The 20,267-nt window shown below is 41.1% G+C and overlaps 1 protein-coding gene across 1 annotated transcript in view; it reads right to left on the reverse strand.

The window, feature by feature from the left end:
* The window catches only part of LOC102212933 (nck-associated protein 5-like), a 179,164-nt gene extending 163,504 nt beyond the window's left edge, over positions 1–15,660 (reverse strand). Inside the window, exons 1-2 of the mRNA XM_005742237.1 lie at positions 15,443–15,660; positions 2,497–2,599 (exon numbers count right to left, since the gene is read on the reverse strand). Of these exons, the coding sequence (XP_005742294.1) occupies positions 2,497–2,599; positions 15,443–15,561 (222 nt within the window). The 5' untranslated portion in view covers positions 15,562–15,660. The remainder of the gene's footprint in view (positions 1–2,496; positions 2,600–15,442) is intronic.
* Between the last annotated feature and the right edge of the window lie 4,607 nt (positions 15,661–20,267).

Raw genomic sequence — 20,267 nt, forward strand, 5'->3', positions numbered from 1 at the left:
GGTTAATGCCAGAGCAAATCAAGACCGTTTTCTGAGGAGCTACTTTTTCTTAATTGTCTAATTTACATTGTTGTATATCACATTCTTTCAGTCACAGATTTTCCTGCATTTCCTTGATTAGCAACAACGATTCAGTGAGGACAGTGACTGTGGACATCTGGATGTGAAGTGACTGTAAAGGTGCTGCTGGGGTTAAAACACCGACTGTTATGTAACGTCGTGTTAGATGTATTCATGGACAGATGAAAAGTATGGAGGGCCATTTAGTTTAGTTTGGCATAAATATAATTTTTTGAAAAAAGGAATTATTCATCTCATAATTTCATTTCTGTAACTTTTATTAAGGTTTTTTTTTTCTATACTTCTACATTTATTCCAGGCTATATTGTTTCTTTCAAAGTTTATTCATTTATTGATTTATTTTTAGTTACTTATGCATTTCCCATTTATTTCTATATTCTTACAATATTTTGTTTGTTTAATTCTCAATTTTATTCATTTCTTTATCAATCTATATACATTTCTCTAATTATTTCTATCAATTTTTTATTTATCACTTATTCCATTCAATTTCTTTTTAAATTCTCCTCTATTTTTTACATTTCTAAATATTTTTCTTTTCTTTTTTATTATTGTCTTAAGTATTAATTTCCATTTTTCTATATTTAGATGCTACTAACAGTGAGCATAAGAGCATAAACACTAAAAGGGTCATTTTAGTCCATTGCTAGGTGGTTGCTAGGCAACATGTTGACGTTAAAATATATCATACATAAGCCAAGTTTTGAGCATATGAATTCGATTTTATTATTGTGAAGTTAAACACAACACTTTTATAAGGTTTTATAGTTGCACAAACACTAATAAAGGGTCATTTTAGCCCATTGGCAGGTGGTTGCTAGGTAACATGACAATGTTACAAAATGTCATACATAAGTCAAGTTTTGCATATATAAATTAGATATAAATTAGATATTACTATCATGAAGTGATGCAACGCTTTTATAAGGTTTTGTAGGTGCCTAAACACCAAAATTTGTAATTTAAGAGTGGCAGGTGGCACACATCACAATATGTGATATAGATAAGAACCTTCAGGGGTCTAGGATGTATTTGACACCTCAACTCCTTAACAGGTGAGAACAGTTTGGTTTAATTTAAGTTTGTCCCCAAAGTAACAGACGCATACATAAAGACGTATAAATAAACTTTTCTTTCTTCCAGGGTGTATTTATATTTACTTAAATTCTACTTATTTCTGTTTACACTTTCACCATTTCTTGTCGTCCAAAGAAAAGACTGTAAAATTACAGAAATCAATAGCATGTTCACTGGTTTCTCCTGTACGGACTCTAAGGACTGAGGCTCTCTTGCAGGTCAGGAGTAGGTAAAGAAAGGTCAGCAGAAAGCTATAAAGTCAGGTCAAGTCAATAGAGTGTGTAAACATGTTTCGACTTCTTTAGAGACTGATGGTCTGTAACGCAGGCAACAAACTACAAATTAAACCCCTGACCTGCAGCATAAGCATGCATACGTTATTTAACGGCTTTACAGCGTTTCGGGGTTTTTTTTTGTTTAATTGGTTAGTCACATGGACAAACTGCAGCTTTAAACATTTGCCATTTCATTTGCAACAAACGTGTTCTTGATGACTTCATCACTTCCTATATCTTCATGCTATTTTAAGACTCTTTGATTTATTATTTCCTGCGCAGTGACCGTACTGTATGCACCGAAGGGAAGGGGGGGTAAGCTTCTCTTCTCCCATGCAGACACAACACAGCAGGCAGTTAAAGGCTGCACTTGACATTCCAAAGAGGCTCTTTCGAGCAGATTCACCTTCAGTTAACCCTGAGACAAAACAAGTTTCCACTCCTGTGATTTACAAGAGCGGCCCGGCATAAAGATAAGCCTGTCAGTCACCGGTGGGCAAAGAGTGTTTCACAAACAGTCATGGCAGACTGTCCTTTCTCACTTCTGTTTGACACGTGGGTGTGTTTATGCACTTGGGGGAAAAAATTAAATCTCGGTGTAGCTTTGACATTCTTGCAAGCTAATTAATCTCAGTCTGTAAAAGGCTTAACATCACATTTTTGTGCTCAACAGTGAATAAAAGAGGGTCATGAATGGGAAAGATTTGAAGACAGGAAATGAAACATTTTTCATTCCCACCAGATTGAATAAACAAAAACAGAGCAGGTATTTACCATGAGCACCGCCAACTGCTTCGTGGGAAATGCAGTCCAAACAAACCACAAGCAATGGTAGCATGGTCCCAAAAGCAATACCCACACAAAACTCACTCACAAAGGTTTAACAGTGCGATTAAAGGAAAAAGCAGCCACTGCTTTGAAAATTGAGATATCAGCAAAAAATATTTATTTCATGTGAATTACCACTATAATCTTAGGCAATAGCCAATAAATACTGTCCACTTCCTGACCGAGTTAATAGTCTAACAAAATAACACACTGACGGTGTTTAGGAATGACTTACCAGTATGTTGCTGTCAAGAGACAATCTCTTTAACTGTTCTCTCCTCTCCAGCTGTCTGTTCATGCTTCCGCTGCCCTGCAGTGATCCATACACCTGGACAGTCCTTCAGGGAGGGGAAAGGGGCGGAGTGGAGGACAAAAGGACAGTGAAAAAGTCAACAAGGAAAACCTCATATCAGGTGGGTCGTATTTCCGCTGTTACGAGGGCTTTCACCTTTTACAGTGAGATCAAAGTCCAAGTTAGGAGCTGCATAGTCCAGTCACACACTATCCCTTCCCCCTTATTTGTGTAACGCTTCATTCGGTCTCTGTTGCCGTACTTTCAGCCAAAAGCTGACAGGACACTGGGATCACAGTGTTCCTGTTAGCCGTGTCTTACCGCTTGCTCTCGGCGTCACCCAGGCATCCCACCCTCTAACCCAACCCCAAACCCCAATCTACAGCTCTTTGTTTTTCTAGGCCTCTCCAAACAGCGCTGGGAACCAGTCCGACCTGGCCTGACTGAGGCCACAGCAGAAGATAAACACTTCACTTCACGCATACTACTCCTTTACAAAGAACTACGGTTTTACACTCACTGCGGTGGTGTACAGAGTAAGTATACCACTTCCTCATTGGTGAGCATGTGGTCAAAGGTCAGCTGTTGGATGCCTCGGGGTCAGAGACAATGTCAGTGCAACTCAACTTGCTCTAATGTTATGTAGTTAAGGCAAAGGTTGAAATTAAACTAAAGAATACAGGTAATTATGTGGATTGCATTTCATGTAAAAAAATGGTTAGCATTAAATGTGGCTATGACGCACTTTCCTTATTAGTTATTAGTCTGCAGTGATAGATCTAAATCTCATTTAGATCTAGATCTACAGTCTCATTTATTTAAAAAAAAAACCCTCTTAGCCATCTGTCTCACAGGCCTAAACACCAGTTGGCAACCCCCCAGCAAAATATAATCACTTAAGAAAAATGTGTGTTCTTCAACCGGTTGGTGACTAGTTACTGGAGGTAGCTTTTGCTAGCTGAAATCGGTCCCAAAGAGGGTGTTGCAGCAAAAACCTTGTGATTGCTTTAATTGCAAACTGATTTTCAAGGTTACCCATAGTTTGCATGAATGACACCAACTTGTCTTTAAATGCTCACCATTTACTTGCCAAGCATTGGCAAAACTATGATAAGTGTATTTGCAGACAAGTTAGTTTCTTACATACAATCTAGAGGCAATTGCAAGAACCTACTAATTAACTGTATTAATTATATTAATTATATTATTAAAGATTAGGCTTTATCACTACCTATTAGCTAATAAGGAAAGTCTTTGCTGAGGCCATAAATAATGTGAGAAGTAGGGTTGTTTTCTCATAGACCTTTATGCAACATGACTTCTTTTTCCAGCCAGGAGTTGCCCCCTGCTGCCCATTAGGAAAATTGGAATTTAAAGTTGCATCCTGGTTTCAGGTTGCATTCATCTTTTCTATGCCCATCTTTTCTATGCCCACAGTGACTGCAACTCTGATATGGTTTAGATAATTTAGCATTTAATAAGGTTTACAATTACTGACCAAATCAGCTACAGGGGGTTTTGGGGGAAGCCCTGTGTACCTCTTTGTGACCAGTTTCATGCCAGCAATCTACAGCAACCACTCACCTACTGGTTAGGAAATTCACATTTTTCCATTGCAAACAGAGGTCGCCAAATGACTGAGGCCTTGTAATATGGCCACCCTGTGTTAAACAAGCTGCTTTCCAATTCTGTGAGCATGCAGTGTCCTTGGTTTTCAATCAAATAGCTGATAGCTAAAAGGTTCAACTCAAAACCTCAGAAGTAGCTGAAAAGTGGTGACACAATTGTTAAGTCTACCTTTTACATGGTGGATTTGGTTTAGATCATAGTTAATATCATACTTGAGAAGTTCAGAATAGGCAGAACTTGGAAAAGGCATTTATGAAATTTATAAGGTAAATCTACAGTCCTGCTCTGTATCACGATTTACCAGGTTCAGAGTTTAGGTGATATGTGCTTACCCTCCTCACAAACCTACTTATGCAACAAACAAACCCTTTTGCATCCACTGCAGGCGCTATCCGTTACACCCTGTCTAAAGCTTCAGCAGCATGACTGCACTTGTCAAATATGCCCACACATCAACATGACATGTTCCATCCACTGCCAATCTGTTAAGTCCAAACTTATCGACATGAAACATCAGGATCAGCCGCTGCCTTTTCATCCAGATCTGATCTTATATTTTGAAACATGATACTGTCCCTTTCTGCCCTATTTCTGAACAGCCCTGGGCAATCAAGTGTAGCGGGAATTTCTCTAATCAGCAAACAGGATGTGAAATGCTCTGTCTTTAATGACACAGAAACATCAGACTCCTGACCGTCTCACTTACTCTGGCTTTGTGATGACTAATTGTGAAAGTGTTTTGCAACAGATGAAATGATGGTCTATGTTTAGCATGCATTTTAGTTTGGTCTATTTTCTCCTGGAGATTAGGAGAGGAAGTAAATCTTCCCTTGGATTCAGAGATAGGGGGTTATAGGAAATTGAGAGTAAATGATTAAAATGGATTACAGCACAGCGCTTGATTACACAGACCCAACAAAGAAACCATGGATGGCATTTTCCTTTGGGTGTACAGTGTGAGGGATGAGGCAGTGGATCGATGGGAAGTGATTAAGATGAAACAAACACCTTACAAGCCACATATCAGGGACATTGAGATAAAGGCAGGCAATAAAACACTGGAACACTGCTACCTTTGACATTTGAACAAACCGAATGATGTTTTGTCTTAGTGCTGTCAGTTGCCCTTAGTACCAGGTAACGTTCAGTAACAGCTCAGAGAACAAAATGGATCAAAAAAGCATATTTAACACTGATAACAAGAGAAAGTGGAACATTGTTACAATATATACAGTTATAAAGTTAAGCACATAAACACAAGTCAGGGGCTGTACAATTAACTGAATTTAGTCTAGATCATTTTCTGGCTTCTTACTTACACTTAAAAGCCAGTGGAAACCTTTTAAGCGATGAGGACATGTACATCGTGGACAGGAATGCTGGTTTGAGTGGGAAGTCATCAAGACCATTTATGTGAAAGGGGGACAATCATCTCTGAACTGAGGAGGGGGCTTAAGAGTACATCTTTCACCATCTGACAATGTTGTGATTGCAGCCATTCCCCAACTCTCTGTGAATGGTACTCATGGTCATTGATCAATTGTCATGAGCGTTTGCATATCAATGATCATGTAACTGACCTCAAAGCCCAGTGTTCATTCAATGGCTCTAGTTTCAGTCATTACGCAAAAGTACTGTTTATAAGGTTGGAGAAACCTGCAGGCAGCTGAGACTGAAGAAGTCACTTGGATGAGTGACGAAGCCTTTCTCCCACAGAAAGCGCTACGTCCAGATAAACAGAATCAACTTTCTGGTATTTCGTCACCTGCATGATTGAGCATGTATCACGACAATTTTTGGCTTTGATCAAAACAGTTGAGCAACACTGCAAGTTTGCAAAGCAAAGGCAAATCACACTAAACTTGTAAGCTCTTGTAGGGATGTGTGTGTGTGTGTGATTGTGGGGCTTGTAGTGAAAAAGTGCTACATAACAACAGGTTCATGTATCAACAGTGGAAATTCGTTCAGGTAAGGTTTTATGATACGGCCCGCAACTAAGACCCCTTACTCACGCAACTTGCATTGTCAGACATTCCTCTGTCACTCCTTTTCTTTAAATGTGTGAACAGAACAAGCTGCTTTGATGAGGCTGTGACAGGATATGTTTTCTGTTTGTGTGATCTAGATTTTACAGCATTACACAGCTATCACAAGGAAGACGAGTTAGTCTGTAATTGCTTTGGTTTGTTTCGTCGGCACTTCTTAAAGAATAATAGTTGGCGATGAAGTGTGAAATACTTCCAAGCCTCGATGATAGAGTGTAATCCTGGGCTCTACAGTAAAGAACTAATCAATATCTCATCCATTAAGCATTCACTGGGCAGATGTGGTGCTCATGGAAGCATGGAAATCTGATTGCTGCTGAAAGTTACGGCCGTGGCCGCCGTCTGTAAAAGTCAAAGCCATGGCCAATTTTCCTCAGACGACAGACTTGTTGACTGTCGACCGATCGTTCGTATTTCTCGGTTGCTTGGTTTTAAAGGAAATGAAACACTTGGGGTCTGTTGGCCATGATGAATGCTCTTTTAAATATGGATTGACAAACAGTAGTTTTGGACGAGCTATTAGAGATACAGACATTAGAGTAACTCAGTCTCCATCTACATAATGTGATTTTCTCCTGCGTTTAGCTGAAGTTATACTTCATATTCCAAGAACTGACACCACTTTGCAAGCATTTATGACAATCCAGGGGCCTCTCTGCAACTGTCCCGCCTCCCTCCTCATTCCCCGTGATTTACACCTAAAGCAATTACTGATATGTTAAACTGGACTAGTGTTGACCTACGCAAAGTGACACGCGTCAACGCCTATAGTCCACACGGCCCCCAGCCAGTCGGCAACCAAGGCAGTGGGATGGAAAGGATATAATCAAAGGAGGCCAGGAGGACGCTGACATCTGGGAGTCTTTGTGCTGTAGGCCTAATTAGATGCCAGGGTGAGGGAAGGAGGGAGGAAAGGCAGGATGGTGTGTACATGTGTGTGTTTGTGTACAACACAAAATGGGGGTTGTTTGAGGTGGGAGTCGTTTTTTAACATCTGCTCCAGGAACAAGAGAGGACCCAGCTGAAGTCACAGAGCCCCAGACAGCTCTGAAACTACAACAGGGATAATGTGAGGGGATAACAGCTTAATGATAACACTTAAACCCATTGAGAGATCGCTGTACAGAAAACAGCCTCGTGGATAAATGGCAATAACAAGCCCAGATTGTCCATGAATATGGATCGTCATGGCTCCGGTTTGATACTGTTCTTTTGTAAGGTGGGATAAATTAGGCAGCTGTGCATTTATTGCAATCACTGGCTTTTTTTTTGTTACTGGCCCTCTTAACTCTATTGCAGGGCTGAATAATCATACAGTAAAGGGACCTCCTGAAGAAACACTGTTGCTCCACCCTCTGGCTTTTGATTCGTAAGTGTTACAGAGATCACACTCTGCCACAAGTGACAATACCGTCCTTTGTACCTAGTATAGTAAGGCATTCTCCCACGCATATTCTCGCTTCGCCACAAATAAGAAAGTCCTTGTCGTGGTTGGTTTAAGCAGGGGGTGGCCTGAACTTTGGCACTCGCGCAACAAAACATTTAACTGAGCAATGGGAAATTATTTCCCCCTCCCTTTATGTATACAGTATGAAGTGGTTTAGTCACGGGTTATATAATAAATTATATGATAAATAGTGGAGCAAATACATGTAAGCCTATATTTAAATGGCCATCTGGAGCCAAAGATTAGCAGTATGGGGGCTTTTTTGTATAATTAGTGGAAACCTTTAGGTCTTGGAAACAAAAGCCTCTTGGCCAAATGGTAACTCTGAACTCTGTGATCAATACCCCAAAATGGGGGGCAGGGGTGCCAGGAAGTGCCAGGGCCTGAAAATGGATGGTGGTGGTGGTGAGGGGAGATTGGACATTGATTGGTGCACCCCCCCTTTTGCCCCAGGAACCAATTCATTTTTGTGTCTGTACCCTGTGCGCTGGCTTGAATTAAGGATGGGGGGTGGCTGAAACAGGGTCAGCACAGAGGCATCCCCTACGGTCCACAGCCTAGTTCTCTTTATTTTTCTTCTTCTTCTTCTTCTGAATGATCCATCCGGACTGCCATGTCCGCTGCGACTGAATGAATGAATGAATGACCGGGGAGAAGATTATACGTTTGAGCCTCGCTTTTAATTTGCTGCAGTGGGAGGGTAACGTTTTGGGAGTGGGGGCTGCTATTACTTTCCATTCATGGGGTAGAAAATTGAAGCATGCGAGTGCCTGATTTGGGGTTTTTAATATGTGGAGAGAGAGCAGCACAGATGGCCTGTGCTGATCGGATGTTTTGAGTCCCTCTGCTGGCCGGCCTGTCTCATCCTGCCTCTGCATGTGTCCCGGTACAGTTGGCACCACTAGCCTGGCACAACCTAACATGGAATTACAGCGTCTGAGGGTCCCAAACAATAGGCCGTATTTTACACTGGCCTGTTGTTGCTGTCATGCTCTAAGGAAACCAATCATTAAAATGAATGTTTTGTCTAAATGTTGTATAGCCTCTGCCGCGGTATATCAGTGTTTAGACTGTGCTGGTAATCAGGTTAAGTGAGGTGAGTATTTATCATGTGGGTGTGAAGATGTGAGGCTTATTGCCAAGGCTAACAGGTCAATGTAACACGCTCTTTAAAATGAATACTGATAATCCAGGCGAGGGATGATTCGCATACGCTTTATGCTTGCTTGTGAAACCATGATTATGTTCTTTCATTTTAATCTTATACGAGGAGGCCAGTCTCAGCATGCGCATGTTTATCAGCACCGAGATCATGCGGCATGAGCATGTGTGTCTCCTTCTGGCACTTAAACTAGATTATTAGAAAATTATGGGCTTGTGTTGAAGGTATGGAAAGGATTTGTAATGCACATGTCTGCATAACTGTGTGCAAGAAAGCATGGTTATTTGCTTAGGCCTTTAGTTCTCAATGTCATTATGATTGCAAAGGAACAAGGATAGCCTATACATAACTGAATAAACAGCCTACGTCCTTTGAACACAGTGAGAATGACTACAGCTGGCGAGGCCGAGTGAAGACAAACTCGATTAGAGCTGCAGTTTATTTTCATTTTCAATTTACCTTACTAATATGGAGGCCCTAAAGTGTCATAATAATTTTGAAAGTGTGTGGTTAGTCATAAGCTGTGTCCCAAAACGTCGGCTGCATCCTTCGGAGGACTTGGCCTTCGCGGCCTACGTGGGCCGGGTCCTTCGAAGACCAAGAAGGCTGGAAGTGTGAGGCTGTGAAATGGGACGGTCTAGCCTTCAGATTTGCGTCAACGCTGTCTCGGTGGAGTTTAATAAACTCGGCCGTCTGCTCCTTGCTATCTAAAATATAACAGGACACTGGCGTAAATTCTCGACCATCTCATACTTCTGTTTAATCAGTTTTCTGTTTGACGTTTATTCAGCTGTGTGAAAACCAAGGAAGAACCCACCCAATGGATTAATAAAGTTTTATTTAATCTAATAATCTAATAACTTTGATCTCAGTCAAACCGATTTACTCCAGAACAAATAAAACACAGAAAAAAGCCCAACAATTACATTTTTAAGTTATCCGAGTGACTTTTAAATCATGTTTAACCTGAGTAGCGAAAGACAGCGGGGTCTGAAACGATGAAGCCGGGAGTCCGCTGCTCTCGCCGGCTCGAGTGACCATTGAACCCCCCAGCTTGCTATCGAGCGGGTGGGTAACAGACGTCTCCAAAAACATTGGCGCACTTTTGCAAATATGCGATGTCTTGATAAACCGAGCTGATATTTGAAGTTTACACAGCTACTTTCTCGCCTGAAAATATGTTAAAAGTTTATTTTGTGACCCAGAAAGATTAATAAGAGTAATTTTAAAACTTAGTAGCGGCCGCCATTATTGGAAACTGAAATTGGCTGGGCCGTGCTATGAATTCTGGGATATGGTGGGCCACGAAGGACACACCCGACCCATCCTTCAAATTCGGGGAAATGAAGGACGCATTTGTCCTTCGGAGGATGCATCCAGCATTTTGGGACACAGCTACAATGTTGTGTACTATCTTCACACAAGACAAAATAGTTTGTGGGTTTGTGACAATAATTATATTTATTAATAAATACACTAATAAATACACTTTGCTTATGGGCAACATAAATACTAATCATGTTTTTGACTGACATGTACAGTTGTGGTCAGTAGTTTACAGACACTCCTCGTGAGCATGAATGTCATGTTAATTTGTAATTTGGGGGGTTTTAATGGTTTTAAAAGCAGACTTGTCCAGTATCAGCACTGTGGGTGTTGTACTGGACTATCCATCTATGTTCCACTCCTTACCTATGACCATGTGATCTGGGTAACAGTAATAGTAATAATAATAATTAGCAGGCTGGCTTAGAGACAGCTGATGTGGTTGGAGCATCTGGTTAGGATGCCTCCTGGGAGCCTCCCTTTGGAGGTTTTTCTGTGAAATTGGGAAGAAACCCCAGGCTAGACCAAGAGCACACTGAAGAGAATGTATATCTCATCTGGCATGGGAGCACCTCGGGATCTCCCAGGACGAACAGTAAAGTGTTGGTGGGGAGAAGGACATCTGGAAATGTCAGCTTTGCCTGCTACCACCCACAGACTGCGCAAAAGATGGCCACCATGACCTCACCCACTGGTTTTGGACTCCACTTTCTGATACGTCAAGGTTAGCGTTTTGGCCGCCCCCACGTTGGTTTTTGGAGCCAGAAGTTACCTTATATAGATAATTTATAGCTTGGTCACCAATCTACAACTAACAAAACAGTAGAATTTTACTCACCAAAACTGAAGTACAAACCTCTGAGGTGGCCACAATATCTGTAAGATTTTGGAGCTCCAACACTACACACACGGTGACTAGATGTAGTGGATGAGACCTAAAATATCCCATAACTCCAAATCCATTTACTCTCATGGCATGGCCATATTCAACCCAAAACTCCAACACATTTCTCCAACAAGCAACAATGAACAAACTGAATCTTTTGTAAAGGTGTTCCACTAGTGTGTATCTGAAATCCCCATGCTAATGTTGTTCCTGTATGATCACAACAATGTTGGTCCATGATCAATATTGCAATTGACCAATCAATGGTTTGATAGTGATAGTTTTAATAGCATTAGGCTAATACTAGCTTAATGCTCAGCTGTCATAGGTCAGTTGCAATGTTGATCCTGGACCAACATTACTATGATGGTGTACGAATGACACCAACATGGCGATATTTTAGATCATGCCAAATTTCCAATTAGGGTGAGAATGGAAAATTCCACCAGTAAAACTTTGCCCATAGGATCAGTCTTCAATAATCCGGTTAAATGCAAGAGCCCAAAAAGATATCAAGAAACATTCACAAGATTCAGTCCAAATCAGACAAGAAAACACCTCAGAGCACCATACACTGCAGATCATTTAAATGCATCTTCAAGGGCAAATAAAGTTTATTAAAAAAAAAAAAAAGAAGTAACATCTAAGTCCTCATTTAAGCCAGGATATTTAGTGGCCTATAATTTATAAATCCAAAAAGCTTCCCTTTGGTTATGGAGCCCTGGTAAATTATTTCATCGTATTGAAAGAGGAATGTGGTTAATTCCAATCGCTTGTACTGTAGAAGAGTTACTATTATGAAAGTCCAGGTAGTGTTTAGCCTTGGACTCATTAATGTTACTTGTGTGTATGGCATATTTGTTTTCCGCTAACCTGACCTCCAACCCCCAAACTTTTTGTTCTACCAAAGTAAAAAGAGAGCAGACTAGCCCCACCAGACTCAGGTCAGGACATCTGTCATTCAAGCCATTCCACTTACTCAGTTATCCAGCTGGATCAACCAGCCCCTCTCTCAGGCTACGTCCACACTAGCCCGGATAGATTTGAAAACGGCATTTTCATCTGAAAAACATGTTTTCAGTTGTTTTCAAAGAGTTGCGCGTCCACACAAAAATGGCCGAAAACGCTGACGTTGCCGTTCCGCGCATGCGTGAAACGCAAGACAACTCGACCTGTGTCATTTCCCTCTGCCATTTATTTACATTCCGGCTCTTTGAACCGTGGTGGCGAAATGGCAAGACAAAGCATGTTACCACTTGGGTTAAGTGGTCACATGACTGCATCATGACCAACATGCGTCATCGTTCTCCAAAGTCTGCATTTTCGAGTGTCCACACTGCGATGGGACAGCTCCGTTTTGAAATGTATCCGTTTTCGAGAGCGTTTTCCAAACGCTGCGTTTTTCCTTGGGGAAAACACCATCTCAGTGTGGACGGGAGGGCAAAACAGAGAGAAAACGATGCGTTTTCAAACAAAAACGCATTAGTGTGGATGTAGCCTCAGTCTGGTCCTGCCTGAGATTTTTTGCTATTAAAAGGGAGTTTTTCCTTCCCACTGTTACCAAGTGCTTACTGATAGGCGGTCATCTGATTTTGGGCTTTTCCTTGTATTATTGTTGGCTCTTTACCTTACAGTATAAAGTAAAGCAGTAAGGCTGTGAAGCTGATTTTTAATAATGTACAATTTAGCATTTGCACATGGGAGTTTATGGCAGACTACTCGAGTGAGAAGAGGAACTACCACTACTTCACTAGCTCAGTAAGATCCCAGTTTACATAAAATTATTACTTGGGGAAGATGACTCATTCATATGACAAATACATATTTTGTGCGCAAGATAATGCCTGGTAAAGACCAAATGAAAACTTCTTTCCACAATAAGTTGATAAGATTTTGCACACAAGATGAAAGAAATCCACCTTTTGAGATCCCATGGGCTAAAATAGCTTCTTGTTTCATAAATCAACAGTCCATAGCTTACAAGTGTTCAGTTCTATCAGATGTAATCTAGAGCAGATTTTGGATATTCAGAAGCTGGAACCAGCAAATGTTGGCAGTTGTCTGCCACGTTTCTGCCAAACGCTCACAGGCAAGGACAGCGTGACTAAGGGAGAAAAAACAATCCTGTATATTTAATAAGTAAGGAACAAACGGAGCTCCTCGTTATGCTTTTAAGCTGTAACTCAGAGGATTTGTAAATCATTTGGTGTGCAATAACCAGACAGATTTTTGACACCTAGTTCTGCATTTTTAAACAGGGCTGTGCTTATATTTTCACTCGCTTTGCTCCAGTTCTGTCTCAATGTGGAGTCCTTCACATTGTGATGTTATTTATTCATACCATTTAATGATACATTTTACAGAATTTGCATGAAGCCTTCACAGTCGGGATGCTTCTTTGAAGATTGTATTAATATTTGACTTAGCCTACTTGTTCACTAAAGATGAGCTTGGCTGAGAAGACTGACAAAGCTCGTTCTCTCGTGTTGTACTTTGCTTTCATTACTTCCTAAGTAAAATTGTGCCAAGTGAGATGTCTTTCTCAGTCACTTACAGTAACAAAGACTGTGCCCGAACCTGTCTGCCCTCTTTAGTCAGTGGTATTTAGCAGGCAATTTAATGTGGGGGTTTAAAAAAAAAAGGAGGGAGGGGTCGGAGGTCTGTCGGAGAGAAAAAAGAAAAACAATGACTACAATGTCGTCATCCTGTTCATGAGGGGAGTCCCTGCAATTCCCTGCAATTATCCCACCAGATGCGTAGGACATTTTACATACACATCCTGGAAAAAAAAAAAAGTTAACTGAACATCCTGCCAGGGGACTTGCAGCGTGCTTCAGCAGCGTGACTCTCCACTGAACTCTCTCATGATAGTGCTTCACGTAGAAAAAAAGCCAGAAAAATATTCTCCAAAGGCCCAGTAGTGATGCAGCATGCCAAGAGAGGGCAGAGGAATTTTTCAAGCGTTATCAAAATACACAACTGTGCCCCCTTCTCAGCTTGGTATGCGAGCATCATGCGATGGGCAGCTTGCTGAAAAACTGAACACATGCATTTCATCAGCAGGCTTCTGCTGACAGCTTGAGAAACAACAGCGTTTTTGTGCATGTTTATCTATGCGGATGTTTTCCAATGTGCATTTTCTCTCAAAGAAGGATGTGAAAACCAAACACATTCATGTCTTTTTATGAGTTTATCACTTTTTGTTTTTAGGCTAATTTGAGCTGTTTACATTAATGCTTAGTCTGCTTTGCGTTACATAAATTCCACAAATATATATTATAAAAATGCTTTTTAAAATGACAGTTGTAATAAATGTAGACTCTTTGTAAATCTGCTTGAGCTAGTTGTAATCAAGCAATTTTAATATTTCAGAATTAAATTAAACCACCTCTTTGATATTGTTTTATTTAAAAAACAAACAAACACAGTAATACAAGCCTTTATATCTATTTGCACACCAACATCTAGCAATTTTACATATCAGTAATTTCAAACTTTTAAACATCACAAAAAATATTGTAAAAAAACAACTTTACTAGCTCTTTCTTTAGCTAAATGATTTGCCAATTAGCGCATTGCTAAAATGTTATTAAACATGTTTTGATCTAAACAGCATTATTTTTAGCTTGACATTCCTCGCTCAGCTAATTATCTTAGCTACAAATTAGCTAGCCTAGTTGCTAATTGCATAGGCTAATTAATAGACTAGATCATTTGTAGCAAGATGCTAACCTGAAATTTTGACTACCCAATAGCAAAAAGCAGTTCTCAAAAGTGTATTTATTTTTATTTCATTTTGAAAAAAAGAAGAAGAAGAAATTAGCCAATTACTAATGCGGCTACATGCTGGGTGGCAAATAAGTAGTGGATAGCAATCACAGATTCAACTGGGCTTACTTACAAAGCTAATTAGCTTAGTAAATAGCTGGCTAAATTTTGTTCTGAAATCTTGAAATTGCTTCTTACAACCAGCTACATCACAAAGCATTTGCATTTTTGGGGTTTCAGGTACTAATTACAAGTTAACTGGCCTTTTTAAAACTATTTTAACTACCTTTCCACAGACTTTGCATTAATTTGCATAATATAAGACAGAGGAAACATTACTGTAAATACTATAATTAGCCTATAAAAGCTCAACTGTCAGCTTCATGGATTAATCTTGGAGTTTTAAAGTAAGAGTTCCATTTAAATGAATAAAAACAACTGAAAAACAGCAAAATAAAAAACTTTCAAGTTGCAGAGCTACTATTACTACTACAGGAGAAAACAATACAAATTGAGTTAAACATCAAATTGGCACTAGCTGATATTAGTCAGCTAGCCCAATGAAGGTTTAAACTGCTCAGTTTCCCATAATGTCAGAAGACAAACAAGCAGGAATCCAAACTTACTCTGCGCCAGCCGGATCCTCTCCACTCAACAGGTCTGCAGCTCCCAGACTGTCAGGAGTGTTTTGGCTAGGAAGACAACCTGATGATGTGGACCTTTCTTTGATGGCAGCTGAAAACATGCTGTTGTAAATTCCCCTGGAAGTGTTGCACAGAGGGGGGGGGGAGGAGGGAAGTCACACACACAAACACACAACACTATCTGTGCTGCCAGCTCTGGAAGTCTGCAGCAACACCCAGTGAGACTTGTAAATAGAAGGGAGGGAGGGTGCTGGTGCTGGTGCAGGAGGGAGCTGGGGAGGCGTGGTGGGGCGGGAGGATAAGGAGAGTGAGGAGAAGTTCCACATTACATCAGCAGCAGCTGTTGACAGGCCTGCGTTTATTAACTAACTGCCAGGGCCGGAGGAGTCACACCACACAGAGCGCGCCCTTGCACACACACACACACACACATACAGAAATGTGCAAACACATGGACGGTTCCTCAGAATATAAAAGAGAAACACTATACTGCTGGGAAGCTCTTAAAGAGGAGCTTCTTTCCCAGGATTCACCTCTCTCTGCTTGGCTTTCAGGTGTTACCTGTCATGTGTTTACACTGGCTGCGAGACTTGCTGACTGGACTGGAAGAGCTGTTTGCCTGACTCAGACAGCAGTAATGGCATTACTGCAAAGACAGGCCTGCTTCTGCATTCCTCAAGTGTCTTGGCTTGGCGGACTCCCCAGCCTCTTAGCTCAGCCTGTATTTCTCTCCCTCCCCTTCCCTGCCTCTCTTTCCTTCTCATTTAAATGGAGGCACATGACTCTCGGCTTCACTGCCAAGTATACTTCTCTGTGCCGGCCGCGAGCCACCACCAGCACTCTGCTTTTCATTGCCCTCTCTGCAGGGCACTCCTCAGAGAGTCTGCATTCCTTCGCTGCCACCCATCCGAGGCTCAAAGAGCAGCCCTGCCACTTGTATTAACCTCATCTCTCGTGCTATATCTCCTTAAATTCGGTTTGTTTTACTGATTTTTTGCAGGATGCACCAAAAACACAAAGTGCATTTGCTTGAAATAAGCCGGGGTTCCATGTTTTTCAGCACGACCGCCCACCGCTTCTCATCCCTAACCGCTGTGAACAAATGGTCTGCTTTCAGCCCGTCTCTGCTACATTCCTTGCGGTCTCAAATGCAATAATTTCTGCAGCAATTCCATTCTGTTTGTCGCATTCTTGCCCCGTAAGCTCACTGCATTGCAACATTGTTCACTCGGTGGAGGCAGAAGAAGATGGAGTGAGCTGACGACATTGCAATACGCCGGGGCGGCGGGGAGCTGGAAGATAAATGACTTCATGCGCGCGCACACACACACGCATGCACACACGAAAACACCTAAAAAGATTTCTGAGCTGCTTTGAAGGCAGAGCACACAAGAAAGAGTGAGATCCCCGGCCATCCTGCAATCACAGGCATTCAATTAAACCTAAATGTCAGGAGCTAATGGGATAAAGAGCAGCATGGTGTTACGCTGATCAGCATCAAGGAGAGGGTTAATAATACAAGAACCACCGTATCTTCTTCATTAAGCTTTTCATAATAGAAATCTTTGACTGGATAATTGGAAGCTTGTGATTTATTTATTGAATCTGGAGTGGAGAGAGAAATGTCTTTTGTTAGATTTGAATTTGAAATATTAGCATTTGTAGACTTGAATTTGCATAATTAGGTAAATGTTAGCTTTTATTTTTGCTGACAGTGTAAATATCTCCCCTGTTATTCTGAGCTTTTTACAGGTTCCTCATGAACCTGAGTGGCTGACAGGTGGAGTCTGCAGTATACGCGTGCACCGTGTGTGCGTGTATGTGCGTATGTAAACACCTGTGCGTGCTTATCTCGTGAAGAAACACTGACCGAATCTGCTCCTCCTTCCTAAATCACATCCTGTCTTCCACATCTGCCTCCTCCACTCGTTCTGATGTGTTCTTATCTTGACATAAGGAAAAAAAAATATTTCTATTTTCCTAAATTCTTTTTCTTTCTGCTTTGTTGTCAAGCAGCAAACCCATGGTGGTAAGTTTTGCGGTATAAATCAAGTCATTTATGTGGTATGTTTGGAAACGATTACACAGTTTTATGGAGCAAACAGGCCAGCTGAAGAGAGGTCATGAAGATGCCAGCTATGGCTTTTCTATCTTAAGCTCTCTTTTTACGAATGGTTGTCCAAATGAGAGTAACATCGTCCCTTTTCAAACAGTTTTCAGGTTTTCATCCAAAACCTCAAAAAGGACGGCTATAAAAGGCTTTGGAACTAACACAAAGTTTTAACTGCGATTTGACTTGAGCATGCCCAGAGATGGACGACTGACAAAAGAGTCACACAGATCCAGAGATCATTTGGTAAAATCTAGTCGTTCAGGAAAAATAGGTGTTCCTGTAAACCTCCTTGCAATAGATTTGATTGCTAGCAGGTTGTTAGTCTCCTGGAGTTTGCATGGAACACACCAACTTGTCTGCAAACACAATTTACTCAGCAAACTGTAGTAAGAGGGAGAACATTTGCCTTTAGAGCAAAAGTTGCCCTTGACTGCTGCAAACAAGACATTTCAAAGGGCTGTTTGGTGACTATTGGTGAGTGTTTGCAATCATGCAGGCGTCTTTAATGCAAACTGTGTGCGACTGAGTACAATTCTGGTACAACAGTGAATACTAGTAGCAGGTAACAGCGATTCACCAATAAGTTGGGGAATTAATATTTTTCTCTAGCAACCTGTGGTTGCCAGGAGTTGCTGACCTGTCTCTTGGCATTTGTGACTGTCCTAACCAAGTTGTTTGTTTGTTTGTTTGTTTGTTTGTTTGTTTGTTTGTTTGTTTGTTTGTTTGTTTGTTTGTTTGTTTGTTTGTTTTGTACTCAAGGTCAATGCATACAATGTACAATATTGTTCTCTTAAAAGTAAATACTGCCCGTAATTCATTGTCTTGGTGGAGCCTGGAGATTTGGTCTCTTTGGGTGCTTCTTGTTTTTTTTGTTTGGTTTTTTAGAAATAAGTGAGCATATTTGGATGAAAAGGAGAACTGAGGTATAAACTAATGCTCTTCATTTTGCTCAGCAATCAGCTGCCATAGCCTGGCTACATATCTGCTACTTTATGCTAGTTTGGCTGGAATCTCTAAGAGATCAAAAATGTGACGTCATCTCCGCGGTAAAACCGCAAAGGATTGTAGGTACAACTGGATTGCACACACGGGCTATTACATGACAAGTCACACAGAGATAAACAGAGACACAAAGACTGGCAAGAAGCTGTTGTATTATTAACTGGTCACATGACAGCCACTGGAAGCCAACGGGTAAAGCGATCGGTTTTTATCGGATTCTTTCGTGGAAGAAAAATTGTGCAAGTCATGTTTCCGAAGTCACGAAGAGGCAACGGAGGGCTTGGATTGCGGGGAAACTCCCAAAACACACCGTGGTACAAGAAATCCCTTTCACTGGAAAGAATAGTGACTGTCGGTGACCCCTCTCTCTTCCAGTACTCCAGAGCGAAGAGACAGACAGGACGGCCGGGGACACCGCCGGGTATTCTTTGCCCCGCTCCGATTTTAGTGGATTTTAATGCTGTGGCTGACACCACTGGACTTTTAGTGTTGTTTTTATGTTTTTACTGTGTGTTCTCCCTGGCCAGGGGTGTTTTTAACTGTTTTTAATCTTTTTTGTGAAATAAATTATATTTTAGTAATAGAGTTTTATATTGTTCTATTGCCTTGGCTACTCCACTGCTCTGTCCGTTTTTTTAAGGGGTTGCCCTTCACTTACAATAAAACCTGGTGTCCACCTACATATCTGGCTACTCGGAACATGTCAGTGTCCTGTACCCATCCGTCGGTAAACTGAAACTGAGCTTGTTGCAGGGATCTGAAGTTACTAAACACTTCTTGAGTGTATGCACTCACACTTAGGAACATATAATTATAAATATGAGCGTGATGAAAGCTGGGCAGCACGCTAACGTCTTTAGCCCAGTCTGTATGCTCGTATGGGTCTAACTCTTTCACTCCTTTGATTTTTTCTTCATACCTTTTTTTTTTGGCCTTTTCGTCAAGTCTGTCTTTGTACGGACCTGCCATGTTCTCCTTCGTTTTGTACATAACTGTTTTGGGGGCAAATAAAATGCAGGTAGGGATTAAAACTGCTAAATTAATGGTTATCGGTGCTGGAAATGCGAGCGCTTCATGCAGTGTTTTCATTTTGCTGCCACTCGTACCTACAATGCAACACGCGAAAGTCACGTGGTCTGACTGACTCACTTTTGTGACAAGCCTCCAGTGGCCATATGAGGAATTGCAGTTTTGTGGTACTTTACATTTTCCTTCATTTTTTAACCTTGTATGTTGCTAAGGAATTCAGCTATTACTTTATTTAAAGAAGAGCAAAAATCCTTAATATTATACACAGGTAATGGTTTAAACAGTCTATATTTCTAAACTATGCAAAACCAAGACCACTAAAATGGAAATCAGTCAGCAAGCAGTGATGATGGAGGCGGCTAATGTTCGTTAATGTTGTACTTTCTGGATGATATCGATTAAAAAAAAATCCCAAAACAAAACAAAAAGCACATTAAGGCACTCCGCACCACATCACACTATTTTCCAGATGTGACTCATGTGGTGTAACGGCTGTTCTTCACAGTTGGTTTGTCACACCTGTGTCTCCTGTGGATAAACATCTCAGTTTTGCGTCAAACGTTCTCCCCTGAGCCCTGTGGCATTTATTTCTATTTCTTAAGGTGTGACACAGCTGTGCCTTTTGTTCCTGGAGAAGGTATTTCACTGAGAGCCATGCTGGGC

Source organism: Pundamilia nyererei, unplaced genomic scaffold (assembly GCF_000239375.1).
Source record: "Pundamilia nyererei isolate P.nyererei 1_Seehausen unplaced genomic scaffold, PunNye1.0 scaffold00118, whole genome shotgun sequence".
Taxonomy (NCBI): domain Eukaryota; kingdom Metazoa; phylum Chordata; class Actinopteri; order Cichliformes; family Cichlidae; genus Pundamilia; species Pundamilia nyererei.